Source organism: Rhipicephalus microplus, chromosome 7, assembly GCF_043290135.1.
Source record: "Rhipicephalus microplus isolate Deutch F79 chromosome 7, USDA_Rmic, whole genome shotgun sequence".
NCBI lineage: Eukaryota > Metazoa > Arthropoda > Arachnida > Ixodida > Ixodidae > Rhipicephalus > Rhipicephalus microplus.
In genome coordinates this window covers 79,788,935-79,811,293 of record NC_134706.1, presented here as the reverse complement: position 1 = coordinate 79,811,293, position 22,359 = coordinate 79,788,935, and the positions used below count along the sequence as shown (strand labels likewise).

Genomic DNA, 22,359 nt, shown 5'->3' with positions numbered 1-22,359 from the left:
ACATCATCTTAAAACATAAAAAAGGAAATGGCGAAGACTTGAAGAATTACAGACCGATCAGCTTGCTCTACGTAGTATACAAGCTATTTACAAAAGTAATTGCTAACGGAGTTAGGAAAACATTAGAAATCAATCAACCAAAGGAACAAGCAGGATTTTGAACAGGCTACTCAACAATCGACCACAATTATACCATCAATCAGGTAATAGAGAAATGCTCAGAATATAACCAACCACTATACATAGCCTTTAGAGATTACGAGAAGGCGTTTGATTCAGTAGAAATATCAGCAGTCATGCAGACACTACAGAATCAGGGCGTCAATGAGGCATATATATACATCCTGGAAGAAATCTACCGGGGATCAACTGCTACCATAGTGCTTCATAAAGAAAGCAACAGAATACCAATCAAAAAGGGTGTAAGGCAGAGGGATACAATCTCCGCAATGCTATTTACCGTGTGCTTACAGGAGGTTTTCAGAGACCTAGAATGGGAACAGTTAGGGATAAGAGTTAATGGAGAGTACGTTAGTAACCTCCGCTTCGCCGATGACATTGCATTGCTGAGTAACTCAGGGGACGAATTGCAACTCATGATTACAGAATTAGATAATGAGAGCAGAAAGGTGGGTCTTCAAATTATTCTGCAGAAAACGAAAGTTATATACAACAACCTCGGAAGAGAGCAGTGCTTTGAGATAGGTAAGAGTCCACTTGAAGTTTTAAAAGACTGTGTCTACTTAGGGCAGGTAATAACCGCGGAGGCGAACCACGAGGTTGAAGTAACTAGAAGAATAAGAATGGGGTGGAGCACGTTTGGCAAGCACTTTCAAGTTATGACAGGTAGATTGCCACTATTCCTCAAGAGGAAGGTATATAACAACTGTATCCTGCCGGTACTTAGCTACGGAGCAGAAACATGGAAACTTACAAAGTGGGTTCAGCCTAAATTGAGGACGACGCAGCGAGCAATGGAACTAAAAATGGTAGGCATAACCTTAAGAGACAAGAAGATAGCAGAGTGGATTAGGGAACAAACGGGGGTTAAGGACATAATAGTTTAAATAATGAAGAGGAAATGGACATGGACCGGGCATGTAGCACGTAGACAGGACAATCGCTGGTCATTAAGGGTAACTAACTAGATTCCCAGAGAAGGCTAGAGGATTAGGGGGAGACAACAGGTTAGGTGGGCAGATAAGATTACGAAGTTTACGGGTGTGAATTGGCAGCAGCAAGCACACGACCGAGTTAACTGGCGGAACATGGGAGAGGCCTGTGTCTTACAATGGACATAGTGAGTCTGATGATGATGATGCTTGATGTTTCAATATTGTACAGGATATCTGGACATAGTTTTGCGCATGAAAGCAAGCACAGCGCGTTTGTCGATCAAAAAAGTGAGCCGCAGATGCTATTGATAATTAGCTATGATTGTCACTGCACGTTGAAGCTCAGATTTGAGTGCAGGTTAAAGAACCTCAGGTGGTCGAAATTCTCGAAGCCCTCCACTACGGCATAACTCATAATCATAGGGTAATTTTGGGACGTTATACCCTACATAGCAATCAATCAATCACTGTACGTTGAAGTAGAGCGTGCGATTGCGGAATTTCATCGCGAATTGAAATACGTGATCTAATTTAGTGATTTGAATACTAAGTTTGTTTTAACACTCGAAGTGGTTGACCCTGTAGGGCTAATCATCACCCAATACAGAAAAGTAAATTGCGTGTCCTAGTACATAACGCTGCAAGAAATTGTCATAGAATCTGCTTTTCTTCAGATGAGCCCTTCTCATAACAAAATTATTCTACCAAAACGCACAAGCATTGGTGCGTGCAGTTGAATTCGAAGACCCCAACAAGTCTTCCTGTCAGCTAATTGTAAAAAGATGCAACACCGATGGCAAACTCACATGCGCAAAGCTGGGAGCCCAAGGCCATCCATTGGGAATCTGCAATGATACACCCCACAGTAAAAACTGAGACGATGAACGTGCTGATTACTTTTATATATTATTGACTTAAATGGTTTGCTGCACATGAGGAGAAGAGTTTCTAGCCAAATACACTCACGACGACAAAGCAAGAAAAAGAGCACTGCGCGGAACTAGAAATATTGAATTAGATTGTTTCACATTTTATCGCTGCATGCAGCGGAAGCACTTCTTGTTCATTGTCCATTTTTAGCTTCATTATTGAGTTTTCGCGCATGTATACTTCTTCTCCTGTTATCAGTACTGTAGATACATGAATAACAGTTGGCCCGTTTTATATACGTCAACAACCATGGCTAAAAACAAGTTGACGCGCAGTACCTTTGAAGTTATGCCCACTTACTGGAGAGAGTAATCATGGGTTAGGGCACTATTAGTGCTAACCACCGAAAAAAGTCACTCTTTCGCCACTAGGACGAAGCAATCAATATGGTAGCAAGAAATTTGTATATCACACGAAGAACGACCGGCAGATCGATACTTTCAGCACACTGGTGTAGCACAAAGAAGAACCATAGGAAAAAGACGCCTAGGTATACACAAAACGAGGGTTATCTAAGAACTGTCTTAGTTGTTACACGTTTGTAATTGAGCAACGTGCTGCAAATGTTTACAATGCAGAAACCAACGCTCTTTCTTTTAGGTGGGATGCATTTTATGGTCGAGTTCTATCCGGTGTGCGTGCGGCGTCATCACCCTTATAGCACATGCGCGTTCCCTCTTCCACTCCTACTTTCATGTCTGTAGCATCGCGACACCGCAGGCAACGTCAGCTAGCCTACGCTCGCACTCCCCTCTCTCTCTTCTCTAGCCATAATTTCCCGCGGCGTCTACATACCCTTCGCGCATGTGCGGCCTCTCTGACACTCTCTCAGCTGTCCTACGCACACCGGTTTCATGGCTCGCCACATCTACGTTGGCAGCGTGTGCTAGCGAGTTTCTTGGTTGAAATAAAAATGAATATAACATCTGCACTACCGTTCACAGGCAGCCATGTATATATAACCACGTGATATTGACCTTCAAGGTAGTGCTAGTGGGAAATGTTTTTCTGCGTTGTTGAAAAATTAGAATTATGGGTGTGTGCATTAACTAAAAGTAGACTGTGGTTCTGTGTGTCCGATTAGAATCTTCTGTGTCTGCTCACTCATTAGCAGAGATTCGAGTTTTCTAGTAGGAGGCACCGGTTCATCACTGCGTGCTGCACAACGCCGCAATGAGTGCCAACGTCAACGCCACCGCCAGTGTAAGTGGTAGCGCCCGCTGCTTCATGTGTACATAGACATATTTCCCTTTAGCGGAAGATAGTGTATTTACTTATTTTTCTAAACTACGGGCCTTGTATTGACCCTATGCGTCTCTTGCCATGCGGTGTAGTCTGGCACCAAGTGTACTCAGTGTTAATTTTTCAGAGACGAAGCTCCTCTAAGTCTAACCTTGTCCTGCCCCAGACGTAACTGGCTGTATCCGACAAACAGATGGTAAGGTAAACAAACAGCCTGACAGACGGACAGAAGGACTGATGGACGCACGTGTAGATGGAAGCATGGACGGATGAACGTGCGGACAGACGGAAGGACGGACGTACTGAGGCACAGGCGGTTGAGCGGATGCACAGAAGAGCGCACAGACTGATGGACAGACTGACGGACAGACAGACAGATGGACGTACGGGTGAACGGACGAACGCTTTGCACCACTCGTCATCATTCACTCCGTGGATATGTTGTGACATTTCCTCTATATCATATTATCATGAGTTGTACAGAAGAGTTCACTTCATGGTGCACGTCACATGGGCACTTTTCAATTGAAGAGCTATTGTTTAGGTTTCGGCGATATATTGCTCCGAACTATGTTGTAAGAGCTCTGCAACGAATAGTCACCGTTTAGAATTCCAATTGGGTTGCTTTAAATTTTTTTCTACTGAAGTATTTTTCTTCGTGTATTCATACATATATAGGCACATATGCATATCTGGGAAATGACAAAAATCAGCCGATACTCTCACAATAAATTTTGAAGACTCCTTAATCTTCACCCTGAAGAGTTTAACACGATATCAATGTTCTGTCCCTAGTAATGTAACCGATGAAATTCGTAGTGGTGTCTTGTGACAGTCAAGCTTTCGCATATGGCTCCATTATGTGTAAAGGGTAGCATGCTTTCAACCACGAGCGATTGTGCGCATGAAATTTTTTTCGCGCTTCGAGCTTCATATACAGCAAGTACGTTGTCTTACGGGAACGCGGGCAGTAACGTATGTGCCTTTTGTAAAGGGGGTGACGTTAAACCACGACGTCTTCAGCATAATGATTTGTTCTGCCGACCGACGACAATGTACACTTGTGCCACTCAATATAATTGCTATATTACATGTTATACTTTGAAGTCTATATACAAGACGCATACGTTCGTAAAGAAGGGGTTATTGCCCCTGTATTTTCAAGTAGATTAATTTATTTTCAAAGTACTTCTATGCAGAAACGCGGCTTTGTGGGAGAACACCTGCTTGCCATGCAAATGACCTCGGTTCTATTCTCACTGGCACCCTGATATATTAGTATGTATTTCATTTGCATCTTTTTTTTTGCCACGGACAAGGTGATACTTTTCACTCCCAAGCAACGGCACCCATGCCGACACTGACGCGGATACCAAAAGTTGTGCGATACGAGGCCTTGAACGCTATTAACGTAATAACCTTCATAACTTCTCTTCATGCCCCGCCATGGTAGTGCATGTAGTGGCTAACGTACTCGGCGGCTGACCCGCAGGTCACGGGATCCAATCCCGGCTGCGGCGGCTGCATCTCCGATGGAGACAGGAAAATTGTAGACCCATGTGCTTAGCTTTGGGTGCACGTTAAAGAACTCCAGAAGGTCGAAATTTCTGGAGCCCTCTACTACAGCGTCCCTCATATTCATACGGTGGTTTTGGGACATTAATCCCCACATATCTATCGTCAAATCAACTTCTCTTCATAATAGTGAAGAACTGGAACACGCTAACTAAAACTATCTTATTGAGAAATCTTCTCTGCTTCTCTTTGCAATCACACATCATAAATCGGTGAGATAGCGAAGACACGTTCGATTCAGTCCTGCTTTTTTTTCTTCATTTTGAAACGACTGTGTGTAAATATCGATAGGTTTTAACTGCCATTTCCTGAAAAGTATTCATTTTACAGGTCTTTTGTTACTTTATTAGTTGATTGTGCTTCAAATCAATGCACTAAAGTTACAGTCCAGCATACTTTGTTATTTGACCAAAATTTTTCTTGAAAACAATAAATTCAAAGTCGCACATGCTTTCATGCCCAAATAAAAATACACGTGGTACCAAATACGGAACCTTCATACAAACACAAAAGACCATGGCATAAGGCAGATATGGACTCATGATGTATGTGAAATCATGCAGATGCATGATGGCGTAATTGATTTGTGCAATTTCTCGCATTCCTTTTATAGCTGTCGAGTTCTTGTCAAATGCGTCAGTTACGCTGTATCAAGGGCGCATAATGTACAATCAGTCATCCCCAGAGTGAAAATGTCTTGATATTAGCATTGTAGTGCTGCTAGTTAAAGAGCCCTGTCACGCAGCCTGTTTTGGCAACAGTCATCATTTCACAGCTAATGACGTGGAAGAAAGGAACAATCAGTGTCTTAAAAGTGAAAACCTTTATTTTGTCGTATTGTGGCCTTGAAATGAAAACTGAAATTACAGCAAGCAATGCACACTTTACACAAAGGTCAGTGCACAGAGCGTTTGTCACCAATAAACTAATCAGCGGCAAGCTGCAACGGCATAAATGCATGAGGTAATGAACAGTCCCGCATTATCGCTAGTCGGTGCGATTGATCGAGATTAAACTTGTCCATTTGAATATGCGCGTTCAAGTGCAACCGAATATATGAGATCTAGAGCTCAAGCGTACCAACAATGTGGCACCAAGTGCACAAGGCAGCATCAACGCACGCAACACCAGTAACATAAAGTATAGAAAGGGGGAACGCGTTACTAGAGCTATATGCATAATTCAACATGACACTGAACGTAATTCATGATCTTGATGACCTAGCACTAAACGTGTTTACGATGATAAAGATGCATCTGGTGGTAGTAGCTATATGTAGGGGCTCCTAATTATCACGCAGTGCCATTTAAAAACAAGAACGGCTTTGGGTGAAGCAAAGCTAGTGCACATTTTCAGCAGTGTATTTCAGAAGCCGCTACAAATACTTTCTTTATCACAATATATAATTTCTCATAGCATGATTTTAACTCAAAGTAAACTCGCCTAATTATGAAAATGTCTATGAGCCAGATGTGCACAAGTTAAAACGACATCTGTCCGCGCCACATTCAACAACGTACCGATTGCAAGCTCATTTTTTTTTCTGCTGTAACAGAACGCCTAAATAAACCGCTGCGCACAGCGGAAACAGGTGCCTTGGGGCGCTGCGAGCGCTCGATGGTGACGGACGCACTCCACATCGCCTCCGTAGATTTTCTGCTATTTCTGCGGACATCCACCTTGGTACCCCTGAAACTTGGATTTATCGTCACCGCCAAGTTCTCCGCTTCGCCTAGACAACACCTTCGTCCAGGTGGGTCCAGTTTTGACAACTTGAGGGACGTCCTTCACTCCCGGCTACAACGCCGCCTCGCTAAGGGCTCTCAGCCCGGCGATGGCGGCCGCTAACGTGGTTACGGGCTATGATCCTACCTCAAGCCAAATGCTGTCCATGGAGCTTTCATCCTCCGAAAACACTATGCCATCAGAAGATGAATACCTCGACGACATGGTGAAACTGTGGCAACGCAAGCAAGTGAAATCGAAGTCTGCGTCTCAACAACAACGAGACGCCACGGCGGGCCACCATTCCCCAGCCTTGCAAGGAACGCCGGCGCGCCATCCCTCCGGCGGTGTGCCTACCTTTGCTCCGTCCTCGCAGCCAGCGAAGCAACGCAAGTGGCGTCCGCGTCAAACTCCTCGCCTCTCTCGCGACGACTACATCGTTGTGCTGAAACCTCGCGTTCTCTGCGAGCTACGCACATTTGTCCCGGCCGATCGCGCGGGCGACGCCATCCGCAGCTACCTCGGCGACCGGACTACCACGCAAATTCAAGTGTGGCCAATCTGGGAACAGAACATCTTGGTCTGTAGCACCACCATTTTGCCTATGGCACAGCGGCTCCTCGGGGACTTCCAGCTGCAAGTGGGGGATCAGCAGCTGCCCGTTCGAGGCCACGCCAAGGCACCAGGGGATACATGTAAGGGCGTCATCAATGTAAACCCTGCTGAAAGCCCGGAAAAGATAAAGTCTGAACTGTATTGGCCTCAAGGTACTATTCTTGCGGTCCGCAAACTCGGAGATTCCGCGGCGGCGGTGGTGACTTTCGAGGGCACGAAGTTACCCCGCTTCCTCTTCTACCACTGCGTGGCGACGTATATCCGCGCCTATAAGAAAACGGTCCCTGTATGCACCAAGTGCGGTACCATCGGTCATCGACCACCTCAGTGCCCTCACGCCGCTCCAACCCAGTGTGCCAAATGTGGAACCCCCGCACCTGCAGGTCTAGATGCCCACGACTGCCACCCCAAGTGCCTCCTCTGCCATGGCGCCCACGAGACTGGGACCAGTGGCTGCACGGCAAAATACCGAAAATATCGGAAACGCAAGCAGCCCTCAATATCTCCTCGAGGGACCACCTCATGTTCGTCACAGCCAGACAGCAGCACAAACCTGCATCATTCGGCTCCACCACTCCACGCCGACACTCAAGCATTCCCACCGCTCGAAACACCAGCGGCGGTGCCTCAGGTGAGCAGTTGGGCAGGGAAAGCTGCTTCTAAGCCTCTCTCACCCCCTTCTGTCGATCCTCCTTCTCCCGAACTTGCGGCCCTTCGCCAGCAAGTTGCGGCACTTCAAAAGCAAAATTCTCTTTTAACTAAACAACTCGAACTCTTAAATAAGCGACTTCAACCCCAACAACAGTGTACTGCAAAGCCATCCGGTATTGCCTCCTCTGTCCAGGCGGCTACGCCAGCTATGTCCAAGCTTAGTCCTCGCGCTAAGTCCACTCCCATTAAACCGCCGGTTCAAGCAGCCATGTGTACTCCAGCACTCGGAACCGGTGCTACATCTACTCCAGAAGCTCTTGAGGCTCCTGGGGCACCTCAGGTTCTCTTGCCCGCTAACCAAACTCTCCCTAGCGAAGAGCACACCCCGCGCGTAGAGGACCGCCTCACGCGCGTCGAAGCTTCGATTAATCACCTCCTCACCAGCTTCTCGGTCCAACGCATAGTAGTAGAGGTTACCCAGGCTATTCAAGCCTGGGAAATCACCCAGTTTCAACCCAAGGCATCGCGTTCCCGCTCCTGCTCGGTGAGCAGTGAGGGTACAGCTCCACGGCGTCGTCGTAAGGTGGCTACCACCACCCCGTCGTCGGACAATGCGGCCTCCGTGCCCCTCCCTGCCTCTGAGGATTCCGAGCGGGACATGGAGGACCAAATATAAAACCTAGGACAGTCACGATGGCTACCAATCGTACGTCCCGTTCAAACATTGCGTCTAAATTCGAGATCATACAGTGGAACCCTGGAGGCTTCGGGAACAGGCGAAAGCGTTCACATCTTTCCCTTTTCCTCAGCTCACTTGGCTCTCAGCCGGCCGTCTTGGCGCTCCAAGAATCTGGCCCTGCTCCATCCCTTTCTGGATACTGCTCCTATGTAGGCGGCACCACCACATGCCTCCTCGTGCATAAAGCTTACACGGCGATACAGATCGACCTCGATCTGGATCTTCCTTACGACTACTGCATGATATCAGTGTTGTCTCAGCGGAGGGGCCAACCATCAATACATATCTTAAACGTGTACTGTCCCCCTCGCCTTGCGAGGGCTTCGTTTGCACATCTCTTCCATCGGGCACTGCGTATAGCGGCCCGACAACCACTGGTGATTGTCGGGGACTTTAATGCCCCCAGCCCTCACTGGGGTTACCACTACGAGAAGGCCCGGGGCAGAGAGCTGAAGGAGCTCATTTCCTCGCTGAGCCTGACGCTTCTTACCGATCCGGCACAACCCACACGTTCCGGCAACTCGGTCACGCGAGACACATGCCCCGACCTCTCCCTCACCCGTCACATCCGCGATGCTACATGGGAAAATTTAGGCGAAAACCTAGGCAGCGATCACTTTTTACTCCGCATTTCGTTCACACCGCGGCAGAAAATGCGCCAACACTGGGGCCAAGCCCGTCTCACCGATTGGACTCAGTTCAGATTGCAACCATTCCCCGCCGGCCTCTCCTCGACCGAATATGCAGCGTGGGCATCATACGCTCTTCATATGAAACAAGCGAACACTCGCACCCTTGCAACCTCTAATTTGACTCCTGCGATCGATCCACACCTCCTACATCTTTGGCACGCTCGCCGCGGGCTCATAAGGCGCTGGAAACGCAACAAACGTAATCGGAAACTTCGCGCTCGCATTGAGGCGCTCACTGCAGAGGCGGCCGCATACTCCGCACAACTTTCCGATGCTAACTGGGCAGACACCTGTTCGAAGGCTGCAAACCAGATGAGCTCTAAGAGTGCGTGGCGACTCTTTAGAAGCCTTCTCGATCCCTCCACCACCAGGGGAGAAACGCAACGCCAGCTCCACCGTGTTCTGCATGCATTTCAGGGCACTACGGATGAACTCGCGCGAGAACTTTGTGACCGCTACATCTGCCGCACAATTGATCCCGCAGGCCCAGCATATACGTATTCCGGCGCCCCTAACACCGACCTCGACGCCCCATACACGCTTTCTGATTTACGATTTGCACTCACGAAAATGCGACGGGGCACGGCCCCTGGACGCGACGGAATCACAGTATCGCTCCTGGCAAATCTTCCCGACCAAGCACACCTCTCGCTACTCCAGCTTATAAATTCGATATGGGACGGTTCTCCGCTTCCAACGGAATGGACCACATCGGTCGTGACATTCATTCCCAAATCGGCAAAGTTCGTTAGCATTGAGGCACTGAGACCCATCTCACTTACGTCTTGCGCAGGCAAACTCATGGAAACCATGGTTCGCGAACGCCTTTCAGCCTACTTGGAGGCCAGGAGCACCTTTGCCGACACGATGTTTGGCTTTCGCCCGCATCTGTCGGCGCAGGACGTCCTGCTCCAGCTTCAACACGATATCATAGAGCCGACTACTATGCGCCATAACGATAAAGCCGTGCTTGCTCTCGATCTCCGCGGGGCGTTCGACAACGTCAAACACAGCACTATACTCACTAACCTGTCTACCACAAACTGCGGGCAGAAGACTTTCAACTACATTCGCGCCTTTCTATCACATCGCACCGCCTTCATTCGCCTTAATTCTACCGAACACGGCCCGTACTTAATAGGCACGCGGGGTACACCTCAAGGGGCAGTTCTGTCTCCTCTGCTTTTTAACCTGGCGATGATGAACCTCCCCTCTCTTCTAAGCGAGGTCGAGGGAATACAACACGCACTATATGCGGACGATATCACAATCTGGACCAACACCGGCTCCTTAGCGCAAATCGAAGAACGCCTGCAAAAGGCTGCCCTTCTGGTCGACACCTACGCAGGTTCATGCGGCCTGGAGTGCTCTCCAGCTAAATCGGCTCTTCTTTCAGTCTCTCCGCTACCGCCGCCTCAAATTTTTCTTCCGTCCGGGCCCATCCCGTCAGTGCAAAATATTCGGGTTCTTGGCCTTCACCTCACATCGTCCTTGGATCCAAAGGGCACAATAGCAGGCCTCAGACGCACCAGCGAACAGGTGACCCGCATGATACGGCGAGTTTCTACCAAGCGCGGCGGCCTCCGCGGGTCTCAGTCCCTCCGATTGGCCCACGCGTTTGTGACCAGTCGCGTCCTCTACGCCTTGCCTTACCTTCACCTGCGTCGTCGACACGAGCACCAGCTAGACGTCCTTCTTCGTTCAGTATACAAACGCGCTCTGGACCTACCTATTGCAACTTCCAACAGCCGATTCACGGCTCTGGGGGTACACAACACCTTTGCAGAGATGCGCGAAGCTCATCGCGTTAACCAAATCAATCGACTGTCGCAGACGCCTTCAGGGCGCCGTCTTCTACACAGACTTGGCCTTAACCCGATATCTGACCAAGACCCTCTGCAGCCGGTACCAGAGCTCTGGCGTCAAAAGCTATGGGTGGAACCTCTACCCCGTAATATGAACCCTGACCTCCATCCTGGCCGTAGACTAGCACGCGCCGCGGCCCTTCATACGCGACACTCCGATCGTCCTGGTGTTTTCTACGTGGACGTCTCGGGTCCCTCCCCCTCGGGTCACTTCACGGCTGCCGTGATTACAGAGGGCAAACACGTAGATGGCCTCTCCTTTCGAGCAGACACAGTAACGCACGCTGAAGAGGTTGCCATAGCTTTGGCCGCCTCTAACCCTGCCTCACGCACCATCCTGATGGACTCGCGCTCGGCCTGTTCTCAGTACCTTCAGGGTTCCATTGCTCCGCTGGCGGCTAGCCTACTACAGGCAGCCTCTTGGCGCTTTAACCCTCATCCCATTCGTATAGTGTGGACCCCAGGCCACTCGGGCCTGCCCGGCAACGAGGCGGCAAATGCCGCTGCCCGCGCTTCTCATGTCCGGGCCGTTGCCCCTCCATGTCCCGAGACGGAATCTGGCAATACCAACCTGACGCGCTTTCGCGAAATTTTGGCTTATTACCGGGCTTCGCGCCGCCTCTACCCGGACCCCGCACGCGGTTTGGAGAAAGCGGACGAACGACTGCTACGCCGCCTGCAGACGAACACCTTTATAAGTCCGGCGGTCGCCAGGCACTTTTTGCCGGAAATCAATGGCACCTGCTCGACCTGTCATGTGCTCGCCGACACATATCACATCGTAGCATCGTGCCCAGTTAATCCCGTCCCTTTCTCATCCCCTTTTCCTATCCCAACTAGAGAGGCTTGGGAGGAGCACCTGCTCGGCTGCTCTACCTTGGCTGCACAACGCTCCTTGGTGGAGCGCGCACGGGCAGCTTCCAGCTCCACTGGCGTCCCGGAATAGGGTCTTGCCACTCTAGCACGCCGATGGGCCACGTCGGCACTCTCTAGTAAACTTTTTCTGAAATAAATGTTTTTTACCACCACCACCACCAGGCGCCTTCACACACGCTTACTTTGACTTAGCCATTAGCAATGAAGAAAAAGCACAAAAAAAATATTAGGGGACCCTAAAGCTTCACCTTTAGGAGTTGAACGCGATGGTTACAGCAACGCTAACAGGCGCAAAGCAGCTCAGTACGGCTGGCACAGTACGGCTTGCTCTGTGTGTTTTAATATCATTTTAGATGCGGAGCATCTAATACTCGAGGCTTGTTGTGCGGCGCCGTCCGCAAGCTTCCTCCTCCTCCTTCCACCATCTGTGCATCCCTTCCTCCTCTACACACCGCGCGCGCTTCACTCCTCCACCATCTGTGCACCCTTCCTCCTCTACACACCGCGTGCGCTTCTCCTCTTCACGAACATTCGCTAGCTGTATAATGTAGCGCGCATGCGCCGTTACGCTTCGAGAACATCGGCAGCTGACGCGCGCGCATGCGCCGTCGCGCTTCGAGAACATCGGCAGCTGACGCGCGCGCATGCGCCGTTGCGCTTCTCCCCCTTCTCGAACATTCGACAGCTGACGCGCGCATGCACCGTCACCCACCATCTGTGCCACGCGCGCTTCTCCCCTTCGAGAACATTCTACAATTCTCCTGATTCTCCAGTGGACGCGCATGCGCCGTCGCGCTTCGAGAACATTCAACAGCTGACAGTGCATGCGCCGTCGCGCTGTATATATACTCAAGGTCGGCGCTCGCTCGCTCAGTTGCCGCTCGTCGGTGTGTTTGCACGGCGCGTCGACGTCCAAGGTCGCGGTGAAATGAATGCCAACGAATCCACAAACACAATGATCGACGTCCCTTCAACCAGCGCAACCCTTTCGCATACGTGTGTACGTGTTCACTCATTTATCACCCCCTCCTACAACCACGTTAACCAATTTAGCCATCGACCCAAGTAAGTCGCAATTTAACACCCCATTTCACAACCACGTTAACCAATTTAGCCTTCGACCCAAGTAAGTCGTACTTTAACACCCCGTTAACCAATTATATGCTCCGCATCCTCCTCAGTGTTCCCCCGAGGGAAGCTGCGGGCAATTTTTTTACTGCAAAGCATTTTTTAGTGAACTTGGGCAACTTTGAGCATATCTATCTATCTATCTATCTATCTATCTATCTAGCCACCTACGACTTTTAGCTCTCCTAACCGTTTCGATAATGATATCAATACCAAACTTGGTATGGCATAACACGACTGTATAAATGACATACTTGACTAGTGACAACAGGAAAATCGTGGTATTTATGTCATAAATGTCATGATTTACATTTCATGGCCCTGGAGCTCTTGCGGTGGTTTAGCTCACATTACATGTTGCAGAAGTGGTATGGTATGGCATGATTGCATGGTGAACACAAGCGATAAGCCCTAATATAAAAATCGTGACATGCGTATCATGTAACAACATGACCGCATGCCACGCTCATGATGCGCTGGCGGCCGTTTCGCTAGCTTCACTTATATGAAACTTTGTATTACGGGAGCTGAATGGATGACGAAGGTATTATAATGGTGCAACCATGATGAACATCAGATGCGTGTCATGTGACAACATGACTACATGCCACGCTCATCATGCGCTCGCAGCCGTTTCACTAGGTTCACATGTACCAAACCCGATATTACGCTACGCGAACGCACGAAATAGGTAAATGACAAATCCAAACATTGTAAACATGAGGTGCGTGTCATGTAACAACATGACAACATGCAACGCTCATGATGCGCTCGCGGTCCTTTCGCTAGCTTTATGCCAAATAGGGTATTACGTGACGCCAATGGATGACAAAGGCATGTGACAGGGTCAAACATGATAATCTTGAGTAGCGTGTCATGTGAGAACGTGACTAGATGCCACAGTCAAGGTGTCAATATATTTCGACATCACGCATTGCGCGTGCTCACCGGCGTTCATTTCGTCGAGTCACGCCGGCGTTGCCACGCCAGGTGCGCGCCGCACTGCGTTGCTTTGACGCCTGCGCGTTTCAGCACGTCCAGTGTCCCTCCATCATGAAAAGTGGGAGACGCAGTGTTGCCTGGGTAACACATCGGTGCAAAATCCAGCATGTCGCACCGGTTGCCGTTCGGCCGCTCTGACGGACGCTCGTCGCGCCTGTCGTCAGACAAAAGAGTGCTCGCGTTTTGCTAACATTGCACGCTGTGCCCAGCGTGCGCGTGCGTCAACGCTACATTGGAGTATATTGGGCCCTTCAATATGCGCTCGTGGCCATTTTGCTAGTACGCACCTTCGCAAGAGCAGCACCTCAGTCGTTTTGTCTGAAGGTGCCACCGCCCTGCTTATGAAATCAGTCTTGGCATCACTCACCGAACGCTTGCTTTTCTAATCGCGCTGCTTTGCCCCAGCTTTTTTCTATTTCTATTTTTGCGTCATTCCGCGCTCTTTCTTATGGTGTATAGCGTTTGCTGCCGCATGTGCCCGTCCATGAATGCGCAGATGTTCTCCTCCTCTCCTAACACGCTGAGCCGACGCGGTGCCGTTGTGTCCGCGTTCTGTTGATCTCACTATCGTTCGGAAATAACGGTGGCCGTTGTTCTCGCCGCCTTTCTGCGCATCACCCGTCGCGCCGTGAACACGTGTGCGCTTGGCGCAGGACACGCCGTCATAGCCGCGCCATGCCCGCACATATCTCATTCCCCCCACAACGTTTTTTTTTCTGTTCTTGTTCAATACTTACGGGTCGACGCCCGTTAACAGCTGGTCTTGTCCCTACGTCTGTATAGTACGTGTGACTGAAATTTCGTGTGTGTGTGTGTGTGTGTGTGTGTGTGTGTGTGTGTGTGTGTGTTTGTGTGTGCGTGTGTGCGCGTGTGCGTGTGTGCGCGTGTGCGCGTGCGCGTGTGTGCGTGTGTGCGTATGCGTGTGTGTGCGTGTGTGCGCGTGCGCGTGTGTGCGCGTGCGTGTGTGTGTGTGTGTATGTGTGTGTGTGTGTGTGCGTGTGTGTGTGTGTGTGTGTGTGTGTGTGTGTACGTGTGTGTGCGTGTGTGTGTGTACGTGTGTGTACGTGTGTGTGCGTGTGTGTGCGTGTGTGTGTGCGTGTGTGTGTGCGTGTGTGCGTGTGTGTGTGTGTGCGTGTGTGCGTGTGTGTGTGTGTGTGTGTGTGTGTGTGTGTGTGTGTGTGTGTGTGTGTGTGTGTGTGTGTGTGTGCGCACGCGCGCATCGAGTTTGACGGTGCTTATTCCTGCTTCAAAATGGGTTGCGGAAATTAGTGTCTTTTCCTTGCTTCCTCCTAAACACGACCACCACCATCTATTTTTTTCATAGCGACGTGCCTGGTGTTAAGTGCATGAGCGCTGTCAGGATTGTGTCTTGGAGTTTGCAAACCAGTGTTGCATCGCGGCTGGGGGTGGGGGAGAATGCTAATGTAGTTTGGGTGGGGCAACTGCTGGTGTGGATTGAGGGGGTAAGTGGCCCTTTTGCACCCCCCAGCCGGCACCCATGGTTAAGCTTTGTGTTAATGGTTAGCTGTATGGTTAGCTGTATGTTATTGGACATAACATGTGCACAGTGTTTTACATTTTCTAATTTATTGTATTGGTATTCCAAGCGGGTGCGGCGATGGCGTAGTGGTTAGAGCATCCGCCTCGCATGCAAGAGGTCCGTGGCTCAAATCCCGGTGCCGCGCAGTTCCCAACCGGATAAAAAAAATCCGCGTGTTGATGGAACTCGATTAAGAGGCCTGAGGTGCGGCCTCACCGATGACCACCGCCGGGAACGCACTCCCTCATCAGAGAAGGATTGGCCACCCTGGTGCAGTATCTGGCCAATACCTCCCACATGGATACGTCAAATTTGCTAGCTACACAGATACCTAATTTGGTGTTACGTGACGTCGTTGGATGACGAAATATATGACTGGTGCAAACATGGTATCCTGACACGCGTGTCATGTAAGAACATGACAAGACACCACGCTCATATCAAGCTGGCGGCGGCCGCTTCGTTAGCTCCGCACATACTAAATTTTGTATCACGTGACCTGGATAGGTGACGAAGTTAAACGAAACATCCAAACATGATAATCATGACATGGAATTCATGTACAGCATCTTCCTCTCCCCCCTCGTAACCTTGTGCTGATTTCAAAGTGCTCAACATTTCTCATCCATCCTTCGCATATCATCGTTTCCCATTGTACGTGGGATCTGCCAATTTTAGTTGTGAAAGCAATCGTATGGACACTCTTCTTGGTTGAGATTTTGCCACCGGCATCGGTGTCGGCGTCCCCGTCACTCATCGTATATGTATAGTATTATTATATATAAAAACGCGATTGAGAAATACAAAAAAAAGACTGGCACGCGGAATCGAAATTGAGACAACCGATACATGAACGAGGCGTTAGCCGTTGAGCTGCGGAGGAGCACGTCTCTCAACGTTCAAACGAGAAGCTACTTAAATCTACCACTTACCGCTGGTGCCGGGAATCTCGGAGAACTTTCTTGTTTTCAGCGTTACCAGCAAGTTGGCGCATTAAGCGCGCGTTTTCACATAGTCACGACGTGGCGGTGCGCGCTCATCTCGGGTGCGTACTTTGCTCTGCCTAGAGAAAAATGGAGCGGACGCTGGATCGCGCGCCGTTATCTTGCAGTGGGGAGGATCATACGTTTCGGTTAGCCTTTTGGTTTCGCCGGAACGATCCTGTTGTAGTTACCGGGCGTACGAAGGTACGCACGCGTTGCGAACTCTCCGTTTGCGGAAAGAGTCCTCTCTTCAGACAGAGCAAAGGAACAACTGAAACGCTTTTTTGGGATTCTTTCACTTGCGAGTACGTTTCGTGCGTTATGTGTACGTGAGAAACGTGGGGCATGTTTTGATCTGCTTGTCATTCTGCGCGTAACCTTCCAATTCACTGCTATCGCTTTCAATGATTCGTCTCTGTGGCAAAGCTGTGACTTTTAGGGGCAAAACTTCTTATAGCGGCACCCGTTCGTCCCCCGAAGTATGTAACAAGTATAACATTTTGACCTCCAAGGTGGTGCCGGTGAGAAACTTCTTCTGTGCGTTGTTGAACAATAAAAAATAGTGCTCAATGTACATGTCAATGGCTGCTAATGGGGAATGAGAGACAGGAGCATTCGGCTTTTAGTTAACGCGCAGGCTGCGATCACCATTAGGAGCCATTGGCGTGTACAATGAGCACTATCTGACAAGAAAGGGTTGCTACGTTATATTCGCTGGGTGTAACCTCCTTAGCTTTAGAAAGGTTTAGCGAGCGTTGAGCCGCAGTGCCATGAATACAATGAACTTGTATATACCATTAATGAACTCGAGGTGGTTAAAAATGGGAAGTAGATACGAAGCGCAAGCCGTAAGAAAGTAAAAGCCGAATTCTCCGCCTCTCATTTCCCATTAGCAGCCATTGGCATGTACATTGAGCACTATCTGACTGAAAAAGTTTGCTACGTCATACTCGCTGGGCGTAACCTCCTTGGTTTTAGAAAGGTTTAGCGAGCGTTCGGCCGCAGTGCCATGAATATAGTGAACTAGTATATATCATGAACTCGAGGTGGTTAAAGGTGGGAAGTGGACCCGAAGCGCAAGCCGTAAGAAAGTGTGCGTGTGCCACCTCTTGTTAAGTCCTTGGAATGTCCGCTGGATGGCGGTGCTTCTATATGGGGAATATATGATGAAAAGATACGAGATGGTGGTACTTGGAGTGTTGAATAGATGGACGAACGGACACATAGACAGATGCATGGATGGACGCATGAACGGACGCAGAGGCGGCTGCATGGACGAACGCAGGGACGAACGCACGAACCGACGCATGCACGGACGGGCTGATGGACGCATGGACGGTCACACTGACGGACGCATGAACGGACGGAAGCAAGAATGAATGGACGGACGAATTCTTCGCCCCACTCTCCATCATTCACTCCGTGGATATGCTGCCATTTTTTTCGCTGTTAAAATGCTTCAACTCATCTAACCAGGATACAAACCAACTCGTGAAGACGCAGGCAACACGTTGATAATAATTTTCCGGTATTCGATGGGGCTTACAGGACACAGCAACCCTCAACTCTCGGAATGGCGAGGCAGCGTCGCCGACCCAACTGACAACTCAAAGCGGCAGCCACTGCGCCTCCGCATGGCGACGGGGACGCTAGATTCATTCGGAGCCGCAGCGCCCTCGAAGCATGGCGAGACCACCCCTGCGTATAACATGGACCTTACGAAACCAGGCTTAATATTTATGGGTGGCAGACACGACGAAATAGCAGACCAAATCCGACCACACAATGAGGAACGCCTGTGGCTGAAAGACGACTGGCAGACAGTTTTGACGGTAAGACAAAAGAAGCAGCCAGCGCGAGAGTGCAACAGAGGAACAGACTCGATGGGCTGCACTAGCCCGACAAAACCACATCAACGACAAAGAGGGACACCGAAGCTTCCCAAAGAATATTTTAAGATTGTTGTGCGAACACACCAGGGACTGCCTTTTAAGACTATCAGCACAACAGCCCTGGCCATAGCAATCATCACCGCCTGCAACTTCCCAATCAGAAGTGAGCAACTTTCGCTCCTTAAAAACCCAGGTTCCAAAGTCACCATACTTTCGACGTCGAGTCAGACGTTGTGCAAATGGCCCGCCAAATCAGTTTCCTCCCAGTCAACGAGTGTGCACATGCAGTCAATATATACGCTGCCACTAAAGAGGACGCTATTCGGGGAGTTATACATAGACTTTCACCCCAAACGCCGGCAGAAGTCATTAGGGCTAATCTGCGTGTATGAACTCAAGGCTTCAAACTCGTCCACGCGAGAATGATCGGTCACACAAAAAGTGCGGTCCTTACTTTCAGTGGTCCATCGCTACCGCGAACGGTTCACTCAATGGTGGTGAACTTCCATGTCATTCTTACCGCGCTACCGTGCAGTTGTGCAAAACTTGCCATGCAAAGGGACATCATACGGATGTCTGTCCCCAACCAGACTTGAAACTGTGCCGCACTTGTGGAGTGAGAGACCCAGTGGATGGACATTTATGTAAACTTAAGTGTGCTTTATGCGGGGGTGCACACATCACCGGAGATCGGAGCTGCCAACGATGCCTTAAGCGACCGAGACCCCTTGAAGATAGACAACGCGTCGACAAGCCTGAAAACGCAACACAGTACCTACGCTGATTCTGCTCTCAAGAAGAGGAGTTGAAATTCGCCAAAGGCTGACACAGCCAACGCGATCTACCAGGTAATACAAGACTGCCAACCCTTCGGCAAGCAAGCGCCTGGTCCAAGTCGGAGGCAACCCGTCAAAGCAGATCCCACTCTCACCCACGAGGGGCCACTCAGCGAGAAGAGAAATCATCACCACAATCTGGGGAATCACCGAAAGAGAGGGCCGTCACTCCGGTGACGCCACCATTCGAGGTAAGCTGGGCAGCCGTCGCGTCCTCCACGACAAAACCTATCACACAAAATAAGGAGTACAAGAGTAACAACAGCGGGAAACTGACAACTTAGGGCAAACTTGAACACCGTGAGAAATGAACTTAAAGCGCTTAAACGCCAGATAACACCGAGGACGGCGCCGGGAGGAACACAAGAGACAAACACGGTCGCACAGCCACTGAACACACAGGCCACACCACACACAGAGCCGCAAATCCAGCCTAATGCGCCGCCACCTCCACCCTCTCTCCAACAGCTTGCAGGAAAACTGGATCAAATGTGCGCGCAAATGCAATAATTTTTTTGCTAAGCTTCGAAATCTCAGAAGGTATCTTGATGACTTCCTCAAAGTTGTCAAAAAAAACACGAAAACGGCACAACAGCTCTAGTTGAGATAGCAGGGATACAGAGGTTACAGTAACCACAGACACAGAAGAACCCTTAGAGAGCCCGTACTCTGGCTAAGCCAACAAGTCGACATCAAGAGAATCTCATAGTTTGGCACTGGAATTGTCGATCGCTTCACAAGAGACATGCTGTACTAACACAATGCATCAAGGCAGCCTTTTTCAACACAACCCGGAGACATGTATACTTGTTCACAAGCAATATACCGCCCAGGAAGTCACACTCCCCACAACACCGCCTTTCCCATACACAATGGTGTCGGTGCTGCCTATAAGGCGATCTGACCCACCTGTTCATATTTTAAACATTTACTGTCCCCCAAAGCTTAAGAACGTCACGTTCAGCGAAACTTTCACACAAGCTATGCAGGTGGCAGGACGGGACCCCCTCCTGATCGTCGGCGACTTCAATGCCCCAAGCAGGTTATGGGGTTACCCACGAGAGGACACGCGTGGAAGGAAGCTTGCGGAACTTCTTTCTACACTTGGACTCACCCTCCACACTGATCCCGCCAGCCCAACACGTGTAGGCAACTCTGTTCAACGAGATACTTGCCCGGACCTCACAATTACACGCAACATACGCCATGCCGACTGGCTGAACACACAGGACACTCTCGGTAGTGATCATTGTGTATTAAACACAACTGTGTACATGCGTCCCTTAAAACGCCCACTTACACAAGCTCGTATCCCAGACTGGACAACTTTCCGCACCACTCTACCTATTGTAGACCCTCTCCAGTCGGGATACGACACCTGGTCTAAATCACTGACGTCTACACTGAAACAACACGAACAGCTGATACAGCTCACGGAAACTCAAACGGACGTGGACAACCACCTCCTCCATCTTTGGCAGGCCCGCCGCAGCCTCACCAAACGATGGAAAAAACAGAAACATAACAGACGCCTCAAGAAACGCATCCTAGAACTCACGGAGCAAGCTGCGGAATATGCTGCTCAGCTAGCCGACACTAACTGGGTGGACAGGTGCAACACGGCTGCACGCCAGATGTCTGGTCGCAACACGTGGCGCCTGTTTCGCGCTCTCATCGATCCAACACAAACACGCACGGAAACTCAACGTCACTTACATAAGGTCATGCACAACTTTACAGGAACGACAACACAGCTGGCAAACACGCTCAGGGACCGATACCTGTGCACCACCAAGGACCCCCGGATGGCCGCATACTCCTACGCAGGCAAAAAGAACACGCAGTTGGACACCCCGTTCCAGCTCCACGACCTCCAGGCGGCCTTACGCAAGATGAAGCGTGGCACTGCACCAGGGCGTGACCAGGTTACGGTCAAACTGTTGGCCAATCTTCCCGACGCAGCCTACGCCACGCTCCTCAAATACATCAATAGCATTTGGGACGGAGAAACTCCTCTCCCTCTTGAATGGAAATCAGCTCTCGTGACCTTCATCCCGAAGGCAGGTAAACCTATTGACGTGGAGAACCTTCGCCCCATCTCCCTCACGTCTTGTGTCGGCAAGCTGATGGAAACGATGGTGCGCGACAGACTCTCCGAGTTTCTAGAAACACAGCACACTTTTGCGGACACCATGTTTGGATTCCGCCCTCAGAAGTCAGCCCAGGATATACTTCTACAGCTCCACCATGACATATTAGATCCTGTTGAATGCCCCCACAATGACAAGGTAGTCCTGGCCTTGGATCTTAAAGGAGCATTCGACAACGTGAAGCATGAGGTAATCCTTGACCACCTCAGTCAGACCAACTGTGGTTATAAAACATTCAATTATGTTAGACAGTTTCTTACAGACCGTCGAGCCTACATACGCATACAAGATGAGGAACATGGGCCTTACGTCATCGGCTCGAGGGGAACTCCTCAAGGCGCGGTCCTCTCTCCTCTCCTATTTAATATAGCCATGCTTCATCTTCCCCCCAAATTGGCTTCTTTACCAGGGATACATCACGCTCTTTACGCGGATGATATCACGATCTGGGCCACGCAAGGTAACCTGGGTCACATGGAGTCATGCCTGCAAGCAGCAGCGACTGTAGTCGACGACTACGCAACCTACTGCGGACATCAGTGTGCCCCGGCTAAGTCAGAATTTGTGCACGTACGTCCCTCCCCTCAGGACACAACTCAGCTCCATATCAGTCTTCCCTCGGGACCGATCCGTGAGGCCAAGGAGATCCGCGTCCTTGGCCTCTTCATACACCACCAACGCAAGGCCGACACCACAATAGCCAAACTTCGCACGGTGGGAGACCAGGTGGGCCGTATGGTCCGCCGGGTCTCCAACAAGCGGGGCGGATTACGAAGCAGGGATGCAATGCGGCTTGCCCATGC

At 50.0% G+C, this 22,359-nt stretch overlaps 1 protein-coding gene across 1 annotated transcript in view; it reads right to left on the bottom strand.

The window, feature by feature from the left end:
- Positions 1–22,359, bottom strand: part of LOC142767803 (uncharacterized) — a 150,033-nt gene that overhangs the window by 111,823 nt on the left and 15,851 nt on the right. The window contains exon 2 of the mRNA XM_075870044.1: positions 1,922–1,960. Within this exon, the coding sequence (XP_075726159.1) occupies positions 1,922–1,960 (39 nt within the window). The remainder of the gene's footprint in view (positions 1–1,921; positions 1,961–22,359) is intronic.